Consider the following 13,318-nt stretch of genomic DNA (forward strand, 5'->3'; position numbering starts at 1 on the left):
CCCCGCCCCCGCCCCCGAGCCCGCCCCCGGCGGCCCCGCGCCCCCCAGCCCCGCGCCCCCCGGCCCCGCGCACCAGCTGGCGCCGCGCTGCTGGCGCACGCTGTACCTGCTGCTCGACCTGTATGCGAACATGCCCGATGCGGACACCATCACGCACAGGTATGGCGAGAGAGATAGAGAACGAGTTCATATATAGAAAGAGAGAGAGAGAGATTTATTTATTGTGAAAAAAATTGTATATTTGTACTTTCGAGTGTGTCTCAATTTTGTTAAGACATAAATGTTATTATTTATATTATTCGAAACAATTATAGATTCTCTGTATCCACGGAACTACCGGAAGCGTATCGTACCAAAAGCGCTCGACCGAGTTCCCGCGAACAAAACAACAGCAATTCATCGTCCACGGCCACCGGGACTGGCATTGTCGTCGTCGGCGCTGCTAAGTATACACTATTTTTATAATAATTATTAGGCTTAACAAACGATAAAATAAAGGGTCTACAATTAACTATCGCAACAAATCCATTGAGATCGATAAAGTTAGGCGATATATTAGAAATTTGATATTTATTTTCATTGATCACGCGGGTGGAAAGTATATTATTATAAGGGTGTTCGATGGAAAATCGACGCTCGAAATCAGTCAGATGGGCGTTAATCATGTGTTGTATCAGGATCCACCGCACGCGGCTGCTGGCGTCGCTGTCGGGGCTGAAGCTGGAGGCGGAGATCACGTCGCTGCAGGGCTCGCTGTCCGCGTCGCGCGCGCGCCAGTGGGCGCTGGGCGGCAACCTGGCGCGCACCGCCATCGTGCTGCTCGAGGGCGCCGCGCCCAACCACCAGTGAGTGCGCCCAACCACCAGCCACCAGCCACCAGCCCCTGCACCCCACCGAACCGTTCAGACATGTCGACTTTGTAATCTTATGGAGATTAGTTAAGGGGGGTGGGGAGCTAGGCTAGCGAGCTATAAACTTTAAAATTTAATATCGAACGATTTAATGAAAAATCATGTATTGTATGCTAAAAAAACCAGACCAATATGAGTAATAACATTGATATGTAGATATTTATGGTATTTTTTTAATAGCTATAAAGACGTAATAACACCTATTAATATTTTGCAAATTTAACGTATGCCAAAAGCTAGTTGACAATATAATGAGTACGCTTGCCCCCCCCAGGACGGTGGTGCGCGTGAGCGTGGGCAAGTCGCAGGCGCTGTACTCGTGGGAGGGCGGGCGGCTGGGCGCCACGGCGCTGGCGTCGGTGGGCGGCGTGCGCGTGGACCTGCCGCAGCACCCCGTCGCGCTGCACGGCGTCATGACGCGCTCCAGCCGCCAGCTCTCCTCCACGCTGCAGGTACGCGCCGCCCTCCGGTGGCCACGCTGCCAGGGACATGGGGATAGCATTTTGAAACGCTTTGCTACACGGAATATGCAAAAATATGTTTAATACAAATCACTTCTTTTTAAGTGTATCTAAGCTAATATTATAAAGCTGATTAGTTAACTAACTACTTGTCCGATTTGAAAAATTCTTTCAATGTTAGATAGCCCATTTATTGAGGAAGGCTATAGGCTATATATGTACCACGGGCGAAGCCGGGGCGGACCGCTAGTCCGCTAGTTTTATAAAGTTAAAGTAATCTTTTCCTTTTCATAAAACTAAATTTGCTGTACATTGTTTTTGTTTTTCTTCATTCAGTAAATGATATAAATTACTTATCTCTGTAGGTTACCCGTCTTTCTAACGATCGATAGAAATAGATGGTCTATACGTCCAGGGATAGTTGTATATAGGGAAGTATCACATCCTCACAGAAAACCGGCGTGAAATAGTATCATGCGGGGGCCTTTTCCTTACCTTTCCCAGGGTCCATTCCTTCTTTCCAGTTGTCAATCCGTTCCTAGTCCCTTACCTCTTAAAGCGGACAACGCATTCGCAGGCACTACTCTGCGAATGTTCATGGGCATGACATGATAAAAGATAGTTATCCGTGTTTGCGAGCAGGAGCTGGGCGTGACGCGCACGGCGTCGCGGCTGTCGCGCGGCGCGGGCGGCGGCGCGGACGGGTCGGAGGAGGAGGGGGGCAGCCCGCCCGCCGCGCCGCCGCCCCCGCGCCGCGCCCCGCCCGCGCCCGACGCGCTGCTGCAGCCGCTGCACCTGCAGTTCTCGCTCGTGCTGCAGGTACCCTGCACCCTGCACGCTTTGCACTCCATTCCACTTACCTACAACTGGGTTACGCTCTTAGCGAGACGTGGGCCTTAACCTTTTATAAAAAAAAAAAATTCTAAATTAACTCTCCTGAAAGTTACATATTTAACAAAATTGTACAAAGATTTACTTCGAATCCCATTTTTTATTGTATGTTTAAAATATTAACCGAAAGAGATTAACTAAAACTCAGCTAGCTTTCTATCCTCTCAATTTCAATTAACCAACCGGAAATTACATAAAACCAGTAAACACGGCACCTCGTTGTAACCGCAGAGCCTGAGCATAACGGCGGCGCTGCTGCCGTCGCTGCAGGCGCAGTACAAGATGGAGCGCGTGCACAGCTCGGGCGTGACGGCCGGCAAGGCGCACTTCACCGTCGAGCTGCCGCACCACTCGCTCAGCTTCGTTACCAAGCTGCAGGTGCCGACGCCGACGCCGACGCCACCATTGTACACTTACACGCACACGGATACACTTTGACACATTTTCACACGTATTTGCTTTTGTTGTTGTAAACGATCATGGCCTTGTGAAGTGGTGACCTTACCATCAGGCGACCAACCAGCTCCTTTGCTCACTCTGTTCTAAAAAAAAAATCTATTGCAACAATTTTCACTATGTAATATTATATATTAATAATATATAATATTACATATTTAATATATTATACAGTAATTTCGTTATATTTGTATATAATCTATACAAATATAACGAAACAAAAGAATTTGTTTGGTTGAACGCACTTATCGCAGGAATCAGTAGTTTCTTCCTTCCTAGAATTGAAAAATAAGCAAATGAAATTGATGCAAGTCAAACATTGTATTAGGAAACATCAAATACGAATTGACTTTATTTTTAACGTGCATTAAATTAAATTTAACAAAAGTCGCATTCCATCGATACAATATTGTAATCCTTGAAAAAATTATTTATATTGGTTGAGATAGTTTTTAATCGTCTCAATAATAGGCACATGAAACCAAAAGAGTAGAAGAAAGTCAATTGCTGCGGCGGGATCACGGGTGTCCGAGAGGCTAGATTGCTACGGTTTGGCAAATTGACGCGGGTTCGAATCCCGCCTCGTAATTAAGCTTTTTTTTTTAATCTTCAAAAATTTCTCATCGCGTGTAACATTTAAGATATATGAGAGTGTCTGTATGAGTTGTTATCTTATCCCTGTCCACACTGACGTGTGCGCCGCTGTCAGGTGACGGAAGCGAACATCCCGGCGGCGGCGTCGGTGTCGCTGCCGGCGGTGTCGTGCCGCGCGCGCGTGCTCGACTGCGCGCCGGCCGACACGCGCCCGCAGAAACCGCGCGCCGACGCCACCGACGCCTCTGACGCTACCGACGCCACCGACGCTACTGATGCCCAACGTACGTGTACACTGAAAACTGCACCTAATGTTAATAAATAATGATGAATATGTATAACATTAATATAAGATGAACATATTTATAAAATTTAACTTAGACATTTCATACATTAAAAATAAACTTGAATATTTTTTATTCTATCCAAAATATATAGGATGTGTTATAAAATTTCGTGTGTATGTAAAAAGCAAAGTTCAATCACTTTGATCACAATGCACGTTGTTTCAAGCAGTTCGTATGACGTGAGATTTACACGGAAAAATTGACAAAAACTTTAATAGTGACTAGAGTAAAAAAACGTGTGTTTCAGGGCGCCCTACAGAAGTGACTTAAACTAATGTAACTGTATGCGTTAAGGAAAGGCAAAATAAACTGGCGTAGCGCGTTACGTAACTAACCCGTTCTCGGTTTTCACCGAGTTATCACTTCAAAAAAGCAATATGCAGTTAATACAATCATGACATAATGAAATACAATTCCTAACTTTGTTTTTATTATTATTGTTTTATTTTATTTTTTTCATTTCATCTGTATTTTTGTGTTTAGCGTCATATTTTCGCCAAATAAATGTTTTTTCTTTTTTTCTTTCTAACTAGTTTCGTAGTTAATGGATCATTTAATAATTGTGTTTTATTTATTTAATTTGTATATCAGCGAGTGCGGAGGGCGCGGTGCTGATGGCGGGCCGCTACCTGGCGGCCACGGCGGACATCGGCCTGTTCGAGCACACGCTGTCCACCGACCTGCTCAACCACCTGGTCTTCGTGCAGAAGGTCTTCATGAAGGTATGCGCTTCCGCTGTACTCTATACTATGGTGGTTATGTGTAATTGTGTGGTAAGTTTGTGGGTCGTGGTCTTCAAATTCCTAATTGTCTTATTTCTTCGAAATTAATTGGTGTATAAAATACTTTGCATATGAATTATTATTATCTAATATAAAAAGGTACAATATAGAAATTCGATTCTAGCCTGCTGTTCTATTTGAACTGACTAGAAATTTCCATTTCATAAAAAAAATTCTCATTTTAGGAAGTGAACGAAGTAGTACAGAAAGTGTACGGTGGTGAAAAGCCCGTGCCTTTGTGGAATGAGGAAGATGCGTCGTCTTCTGCATTGAGCAGAATACTGTTCTCCCTATTAATTAGAATCAAAGTGAGTAAGAGCTGTGGTATTTAACCTTTTTTTGGCGCTTAATTCACGTGGTATGTTTTAGGACTGTTAAAAATATTTTAAATTTAGATAATATTAATCATCATTAAGATGAAATCGGTCTCGAAAAAGTTAAGCATTTAATACGATTTTAGTGCAAGTGTTTTCTCTTTTCATTCCATTCAAGTGTGAACAAATTTGTGGTTAACACTGCATCAACAATTTAAATAGTCCCATTAAACTAAGTGACTTATCATTTAGCAACATGTAAAGCTCGATTGACGCCTCCTTGGTACAGTGGTAAACGCGTGAGCGTAGAACCGAGGGGTCCTGGGTTCGATTCCCGGTGGGGACAATAAAAAAAAAAAATGTCTCGGTCTGGCAGGACACAGAAGGCTGATCACCTACTTGTCCATAAAGAAAATCGATCAGTGAAACAGATGTATATCATCTACCCCATACCCCACTAGGGGACACGGGACTTCACTTTTTAAAGCTCGATTACTTTATATAAAAACTATCTTTTGTCCGGGGTTATAGGAAAGGCAGTGTCGGAATTTCCCTGTATAGTTCCCGTTCCATCCTTTAACGGGCCTGATATTATCTCTGTAAACGATATCGGACGGAAAGACAAACACACTTACTGTCTCATTGATGATATTAATAGGGATTTCTGTCACAATATTATCTAATCTACTGTATACTGGTATGTTATATCGAGCGAGAAGTAGAGCATAAAGTGGCGTACGCATCCGCAGCGCATCCAGCTGACGGCGACGACGCCCAGCAACAGCGCGGTGCGGCTGGAGACGGGCGCCGTGGAGCTGGAGCTGTCCAACCGCGTGCAGAACGTCACGCAGCCCGCGCAGGCGCACGGCCTGCGCCTCTTCGCCCGCGCGCAGGTACGCGCCGCGCCTGTACACGCACACGCACACGCACACGCCTCTATAGAGGGGGGGGGGGTGCCATTTTTAGACATATTTGTCGAGACAAATATTTGTGTTAATATATGATTACTAAGTACCTGTTTTCTTTTCAGTTTAAAAGTTGGCCATGTTAAATCAATTAATATCAGAATGGCTAGTGCCATTTCTTTGTTGCCACAACGCTTTTTTTGTGTTTTTTTTTTTTTTACTTAAGTTTGTGGTCTTTGAGCATCCATTTACACAAACTTCAAACAGCGAATCCTGTTAAAACTATCAAAAGTGATTAGATCCATGGGCTAAAATACGTACTCTTTTCAGGTGGATATAAATCTGAGCCTAGGCCAACTAATTCGAAACGCCATGTTTGAAGAGGCCGAGCCGGAGTTCCAACAGTATGCCTTCTTCAACACAAGAATATGTAAGTGTACTTTTTTATTTCTATTGAAATAGATGAAACAATGCATTCTACTTAAACTATTTGACTTTTCTACTACGTATTGTATTTTCATGCCATTACTAAAATCGTTTTATCGACGCCTTTAAAACGCATATTTTAGTTATATTTCATTTGGATTTTATTTAAATTGTTAACAAGAGTTATCCGCATTTTTATTTATATTTGATCCCTCCTTCCTTCCCAGCGATGCGCAACGCGTTCCAAGAGGAGATAGTGTGCGGGGAGGACAAGGAAGTGGTCCTCATCACGCTGAAGCGGCCGCTGGTGTACATCCAGCCGGTGGCGGTGGACCGCGCCATCCTGGTCTGGCTCAACTACAAGAACGCGTACGAGTACTGGAACGAGAAGCGGATGACGCTCAACCAGGAGGTGCTGGCCGCCACTCAGCAGGTGTTCGAGAAGGTGGGCTGGCCGTTTGGTTGGTTAATGAGTGTGTGTAACTAATGATAATCTCTTGGGATTATGATGATGTTATAAGTAAGCATTGGTGGTTGAGAAGTTCTTGCTAATTTCAATGTACTGTCTGTCAGTTGTTTTTTATTGTAATAATTATATGCAATGGAAGTTCTATTGCAACTAAAATAAATTGAAAATAAAACAAAAAATCTTGTGGGAGACGAGAAATAGGACCTAAAATAGAACCTTGTAGGACACTTATTTGCATAACTGCGCGCCGAGAGGTTTGGACTTCTAATGAAACCCTCCCTGCCTTCGGTTAGATAAATATCTAACCGAATTCAAAAGGTTCCTTCTTTCTTATTATTCTTGATTCGGACTTTTCTTACTTATATATAGGACTAGGACTTTTCTTCTCGCTGTCGTCTAATCTGCGAATTCCAATAGGTTTCCGAGAGGCTCTAGTACACATTTAGCATCTTGCCCTCCCCTACTATTGTTAAATACTGGTATATGTTTTTTTCAATGTTGTACACAATTCTGTATTGTGTATGTGCAGGTGCAACTGACGTCACAAATCGGCACGCCGCACCTGAGCACGCTGTTCCTGCAGCTCAACGTGGACGATATAGGCATTTGTTTGCCGCTCAACCAGCCGCCCGTCGTGAGTGTTTTTAATTTCTTTGATTCTTTAATAATTCCATTTGAAGTTTTTTAAATTTTGTTATATGATGGTTTATATAATTTTATTTCTCAACATATACAACATTCATTTATAAAAAAAAAGGCATCAAAATCCGTTGTGTACTTTGAAAGATCTAAACATTCATACATTAATTTAAAGGGATTGTTTTATAGTATGTAGCGCTATATATACTTGCATGACATTGAGTATTGACATGTCCGGCAGTCGAAGTGGTGCGGGTGGGGCTGGGGCTGGGGCTGGGGCGGCGAGGGCGCGCTGGGCGAGGGCGAGCGCGGCGCCGTGGTGGTGACGCTGGAGAGCACCAGCATCTCGGCGGTGAGCTCGGGCGCGCTGGTGAGCAAGGGCCGCTTCGTGGGGCTCTGCCTGCGGTTCGCGCGCGACTTCGAGGCGTCGCTGGACGACTGGAAGCCGGAGCCCAGCGAGGCGTGCGTCAACGTGTGCTGCGTGTCCGAGGGCACCTACGAGGTGTGCAGCCGCACGGCCGCCGCGCGCCGCAGCGGTGAGTGTGTGCTCTAGTGGCCTGAAGAAGGAATGGGCTGGGTAGCAAAGCTGCCAAACCGTAGCAAAAAACACGGGTTCGAATCCCGCCTCGTTATCAAATTCTTTCTATTCTTTCAAAATTTCTCATTTATAAAGCATTTCAATGCTATAAGACTTAATATATTACTATTTACATTTTAAAACCCTATTATTCCTACATACATACTATATTGGTATGGTGAGGTATATAATAACTCATTAAAGTAAGAAGCAAAAAAGATACGGTTTTATTTTGTGCGATTACAAAATATGCCATATTTTAATTATCGGAATGATATGAGAAATTTATACAGAACTAGCAATAGCTAAGCAGGTCCAGCAATAATGTCAGAGTAAATTACTTTAATCAATACAAAATATAAATGGACTACACTGGAGCATTGTAACTTGTCACTCTCAACACATATGTATAATTAAAACATAAACTTGCTTGAAATCAGTTAGATTTCGATTTTCTCTTATCGTATTTTAATTTATAATCAAGTGTTAACAAAGTTTTTTTTTTTTTTTTTTGAAGAAAACGCAAAATGGTTCCTGAACGTGTCGTGGCAAATGGAAGGCGTGGACATACACTTGGATACGAATGTCGGCAAACAGCTCTCCGCTTTGGGACACACTCTCACAATGTTAACTGGTAAATGTCAATATATATAGAACTAGCTGCGCCCCGCGGTTTCACCCGAGTAAGTCCGTATCCCGCAGGAATATCGGGATAAAAAGTTGCCTGTACGTTATTCCACTTGTACAGCTGTCTAGGCACCAAATTTCATTGCAATCGGTTCAGTAGTTTATGCGTGAAAGAGCAACAAATACACACTCATCCTTACAAACTTTCGCATTTATAATATTAGTAGGATTTGTAGGATTCAATTGATAGCAAAATAACCTTGATGACTCTAATTATAAAAATCAACAGGTTTTGAAGAAGAGGATCCCTTGAAAATGGATTATGAGAGTGATTTAGATGATGAAGCTGATAACAGCAAAGATTCTCAAGTAAGTATAGAAAAACATTGCATTGTATTGTATCTAGAATTATATACATAAAAGTGTAAAATATTCATATCGTTTAAAATTATTAAAACGACAAATAAACAAACGTAATCTTTGAAAAGTTATTTTAACTCCTTCAATATTCGCATTAATGCTTATAATACCCACGCACAGGAGAGCATAGTGCTCCGGCGCAAGTACACGGACCACCTGCCGGCGTTCGTGTTCGACACGTCGCTGGACGCCAAGAAGCGGTCGAAGCTGATCGAGAAGGAGATGACGGAGCAGGCGAAGATCATCAGCGACCTGCGCGCGCTCGGCGCCAGCCACAGCACCGTGGAGTACGAGCTGCGCCGCCTGCAGGACCTCGAGGCGCTCGTCTTCAAGGACTTCCGCAGGTCTGTCCGTTGATCCGGTTACGAAAGATAGACTGATCTAGACATTTGCACGTAATTCGCTTCAAATATCATACCGACGGATATCTATTTCATATATCTAACGTTAGGAGGATGGATAGGTTACCAGAAGTAGTGCGTTCATCAATTCTCTTTAGAAATTAGAAATCAATCCAATTAGAAATTTTATATGTGCAAGGGAATGATGATGGATAGCGCTTTTTCTTCATTTACCACAACATTATTGACAGTTTACGCATTACCGAACGTATATTCTTATTTCTTTGGTATGGGAACGTATTAAAATGTACATATGACCGCAGGGACATGCTGCAGAAGCTGCGGCGGCAGAGCGTGCGCGCCAGCTCCATCACCAAGGGCAAGCTCGGGCTGGGCTCCAGCCGCCCGCCGCCGCTGCCGCCCGACACGGACAGGTAAGTCATCGAAAGGAATTTCACACAAACCGGCTCAAAGGACCAAAAACCTACGTCAGCTTCCTAATTATGGACATCGAGACAATTTCAGGCTTTGGAATTGTTCCAAACGTAATTCGTAGTAATGGCTTCAATTCTGAATATTAATTGAATTACTAAATAATGTTGTCAAATTTACTGATCAAAAGTATCATATCTATAGCTCGACAGATTTCTGATTACTGACTTTCTTTTGAATTATTCTTTCCAGCATCGGCGAGCCAGCGTCAGCCGGGCTGATCCTGCCCTCGGCCAGCACGGTGGGCAGCCTGGCCGGCATCGGGCTGGGCATGGGCAGTCTCGCCAGCGCGGGCAGCCTCACCAGCGTGGGCGACTCGGGCGAGACGCTGTTGCTGGCGGAGGACGACACGCGCTTGGCCGATATTATCGAGGGCGCGTCCTGGAGCTCCATGGACAGCGAAACGCTCACTGGTACGTATTTGGTGATGCTTATCATCTTGCTATGGTAAAAAAAAGAAAAAGTACATCATTGTATGTTATATACTTTTTTTTTTTTAATTAATGTAAACTTTAGTAATTTACACTTTTGAACATGTATTATTAAAGTTTTCTGAACCGATGGTAATGAATTGTTGAACTCTATGACAATTAAAACCAAAGAAATTCAGTCGGATAAATATGCTTTAAGTTTGTAATAGTTTATATCACCATGCATATAAACTATTACAAACTAAACCATATACAAGTCTCGTCTACGCCTCAGCTCCCTTCCCATCAGGTAGAACAGCAGGTAATCCTCTGCCAATTAAAAATAAGTGAAATTACTCGTATGCGCAGGCCCCGGGCCGTCCCGCTGCGGGTCGCTGCGGGGCGCGAGCGGGGCGGGGGCGGGGGCGGGCGGGGCGGCGCGCTCCGTCTCGTTCCAGCCGCGCCAGACCTGGCCCGACTCGCTCGACCTGCCCCGGAAGAACACGGACACCAGGTACGTGTATATATTAAGTTTTGTATCATGTCTCACGTCTCAAAAACTCTCTCAGCTCATCAAAAATGCACCATTAAAAGTGTTTTTGTAGTATTTATTTACACTTGTGTTCAAATTATTATTTGAAAATTAATTATTATTAATTAAAAACTTATAACTATGGACACAAGTCGTCTAAACTAGGTTCCAACCTGTATCTTAGACGACAGTATCTTCCCGCTATGTGTAATGTGCTTAACATAATTTACAACAATATATTGATGAAAAAAATAATTTTCTTATTTAGATAAATTATAAAATAACATTGTAGATAAATGCATTATATAGGCTCATTTTAATAATTAATCTAGAAAAACGTGGTAAAACCAATACACTTTTTACTAGTTTCAATAATGAATATCTTAAAATGTTTTTTCCCACAGTACAACTTCAGAAGGCGCAAGTCAGTCAGAAGGCAAACAAAACAAAGCGAAGACAGCGGAACCAAACATCGACTTTGAACTGGACGTCAAGGTGCACATCAACAGTGGCAAGTGCGTCCTGCACACCAAGGAGCCTACGAAGGACGATGAATTAAAAATGTAAATATTTACTATTCATGGTTTTATGGTCCTTCGAGGTGGCTATTGACTTTCTTATGCCAGTCGGAGTCAACTATCAATAGATATTTATCATTTTATTATTTTAGTTGAAGAGTACTATTATTAAAATTTTATGAGTCTTGGGTATAAGTTATTAGTAAACCGTGGATGAATATGTAAATTATCTTTTCATTTTATCCTTAGCGGCAGATCCCGTGTAGGGCGTTCAGCATCTGGTGGGCTGTCTGGAGCGGGAGCAAGTGCCGGTTCCGGGCTTGAAATGGGAGGCACCAGCGTGCCCTCCGCGACACCCTCCGGCCCCGGGCCCCTGGGTGCTGGCGTGCCCCTGGGGGCTAGCGGGAATCTTGGCCCTGGTGGCCTGGGTGGATCGCCAAACGCACGTCGCAAACCACGTCTGCCACCACCCCCTGATGTTACCGTGTTTAGAGTGCCGGGATTACAGCTAAAGGTTATTGTGATGATACAATTTTAGTGGTTATAAAAATCCAGTTAATCTCTGTTTAAACCATTACATATAATGATCTAAATTATAGCTGATACGTTTTTTATTATAGCGACCCATTTGTGTGTGCTGATTAAACATTTGTCCAAGACATTTGTCATACACACTGAGTTTTAAAATTTGAAGAACATAGAATGCACCTATTAAACTTAGTAATAGACGTGTTTCATCTTATTTAACAGGTACACTACGAATCAAAAACACTGCCAGAAGAATCAGCGTCTCCACAGTCAATACCCAACCTCCCCCCTCCCAACGTGGTGGGAGCGCGAAAGATGGGCACCAAAAAAGCAGCCCTATTTGCCTGGATCACCCTCCAGAGTATACCGGAGGAAACTATCATCAGTCCGCATATCCTAGAGTTCTTGGAGCAGACTCTGGAACCTATTCCGACAAAGGCTTCCTTCTCTATGCCTACACCAGGTATTTTCCTATGCCATTTTATATGAAAATCTTGTATAGTAGAGGGTAGGCAGTAGATAATTTTTTTTCAAATGTGTATAGTTGTCGCTATAAGAAAGTTTTTATTTTTTTTTTACCCATTTACACACATACTTAGTCTTAGAATCTGCTAAAAGTAGCCGCACTAACCGGCTCGAAGGACCAAAAAAAAAAAACTAACGCGTATTCCTCACCAGAAGCGGCACCCGGGCGGCGCGGGTCCGGCTCGGGCGGGTCGGGCGGGTCGGGCGCGGAGGAGGCGGGCGGCTCGTACGGGCAGTACGTGTACGCGTCGTTCCCGGTGGACGTGATCGTGCACTTCCACACGCGCCCCTCCGCCTTCCGCTTCAGCTGCCTGCCCGCCTCGCGCGTCGAGTGCCTGCTGCAGCTGCCCAGCCTGCAGATCGTCTTCAGCTCCAAGCGCGCCAGTGACGAGTGAGTGCACTGAACTCAGCTTTGCTACTTGTTTGCGCTGATTATATTTATCATTATCATATGTTCGTCGATCAATTCGTTTGCAATATTAGTTGGAATTGACAAAAAAATGTGATTTGAGGATAATTTAGAGTGAGAGAAAGAGAGAAAACTGTCTTATACATAAAAATACTTCCTTTTATATGGAACGTCAATGAAAGGCGGGCTTCAACGACAGACTGGTTTATTCAACAGAAACAGATTTACCCTCAACTATACTAATTAATTTCTTACTTATTTTATACTACCTTTATTACACTTCTCCCCAACAAGATCCCAATTACATACTATAGAAGAAATTTACATACAAACTTAAACACTACTTGAAACAAAATAAACACAACATATAAAAACATAACAAATGTACAACAACATATAAACACCATTACCTAAATTACACATTCTAGTTACAACAACTTTTTTGCTCGATTAATTGCACGCAGTGCCCGAGCGGACATTGCGATGTCTCAGGGCTAGCCTGCTGCGCCCTTGGTTCCGCCTCTACGTGTGCCCGTGGAGACAGCCCTACAGTCTCCGACTGCTGGTTTGTTTCGTCTCCACTGGCCGCGTCTTCCCACGTCTCCCCTTCGAGACCTTTATCGATATCAAGACCACCCGCGTCGCTTGCACACGTGGCATTCGTGCGTTAACGAGAACCTATTTTTCGCGGATATTATTTGATCGACGTGCCTTCGCCACTCGATTCCATTTCCTAAATCGACT

General features: G+C 43.6%; 1 protein-coding gene across 1 annotated transcript in view; it reads left to right on the forward strand.

Annotated features, from left to right (window-relative positions):
* Nucleotides 1-13,318, forward strand: part of LOC119829464 (transmembrane protein KIAA1109) — a 39,808-nt gene that overhangs the window by 17,966 nt on the left and 8,524 nt on the right. The window contains exons 20-43 of the mRNA XM_038352019.1: nucleotides 20-159; nucleotides 315-446; nucleotides 678-845; nucleotides 1,186-1,363; nucleotides 2,015-2,191; nucleotides 2,495-2,641; nucleotides 3,429-3,597; nucleotides 4,252-4,382; nucleotides 4,628-4,750; nucleotides 5,506-5,649; nucleotides 5,992-6,091; nucleotides 6,315-6,532; nucleotides 7,086-7,190; nucleotides 7,437-7,731; nucleotides 8,290-8,406; nucleotides 8,689-8,768; nucleotides 8,940-9,163; nucleotides 9,484-9,594; nucleotides 9,845-10,065; nucleotides 10,432-10,576; nucleotides 10,999-11,157; nucleotides 11,362-11,626; nucleotides 11,863-12,103; nucleotides 12,319-12,556. Coding sequence (XP_038207947.1) covers nucleotides 20-159; nucleotides 315-446; nucleotides 678-845; nucleotides 1,186-1,363; nucleotides 2,015-2,191; nucleotides 2,495-2,641; nucleotides 3,429-3,597; nucleotides 4,252-4,382; nucleotides 4,628-4,750; nucleotides 5,506-5,649; nucleotides 5,992-6,091; nucleotides 6,315-6,532; nucleotides 7,086-7,190; nucleotides 7,437-7,731; nucleotides 8,290-8,406; nucleotides 8,689-8,768; nucleotides 8,940-9,163; nucleotides 9,484-9,594; nucleotides 9,845-10,065; nucleotides 10,432-10,576; nucleotides 10,999-11,157; nucleotides 11,362-11,626; nucleotides 11,863-12,103; nucleotides 12,319-12,556 — 4,028 coding nt within the window. The remainder of the gene's footprint in view (nucleotides 1-19; nucleotides 160-314; nucleotides 447-677; nucleotides 846-1,185; nucleotides 1,364-2,014; nucleotides 2,192-2,494; nucleotides 2,642-3,428; nucleotides 3,598-4,251; nucleotides 4,383-4,627; nucleotides 4,751-5,505; nucleotides 5,650-5,991; nucleotides 6,092-6,314; nucleotides 6,533-7,085; nucleotides 7,191-7,436; nucleotides 7,732-8,289; nucleotides 8,407-8,688; nucleotides 8,769-8,939; nucleotides 9,164-9,483; nucleotides 9,595-9,844; nucleotides 10,066-10,431; nucleotides 10,577-10,998; nucleotides 11,158-11,361; nucleotides 11,627-11,862; nucleotides 12,104-12,318; nucleotides 12,557-13,318) is intronic.

Source organism: Zerene cesonia, chromosome 1, assembly GCF_012273895.1.
Source record: "Zerene cesonia ecotype Mississippi chromosome 1, Zerene_cesonia_1.1, whole genome shotgun sequence".
Classification (NCBI taxonomy): Eukaryota; Metazoa; Arthropoda; class Insecta; order Lepidoptera; family Pieridae; genus Zerene; species Zerene cesonia.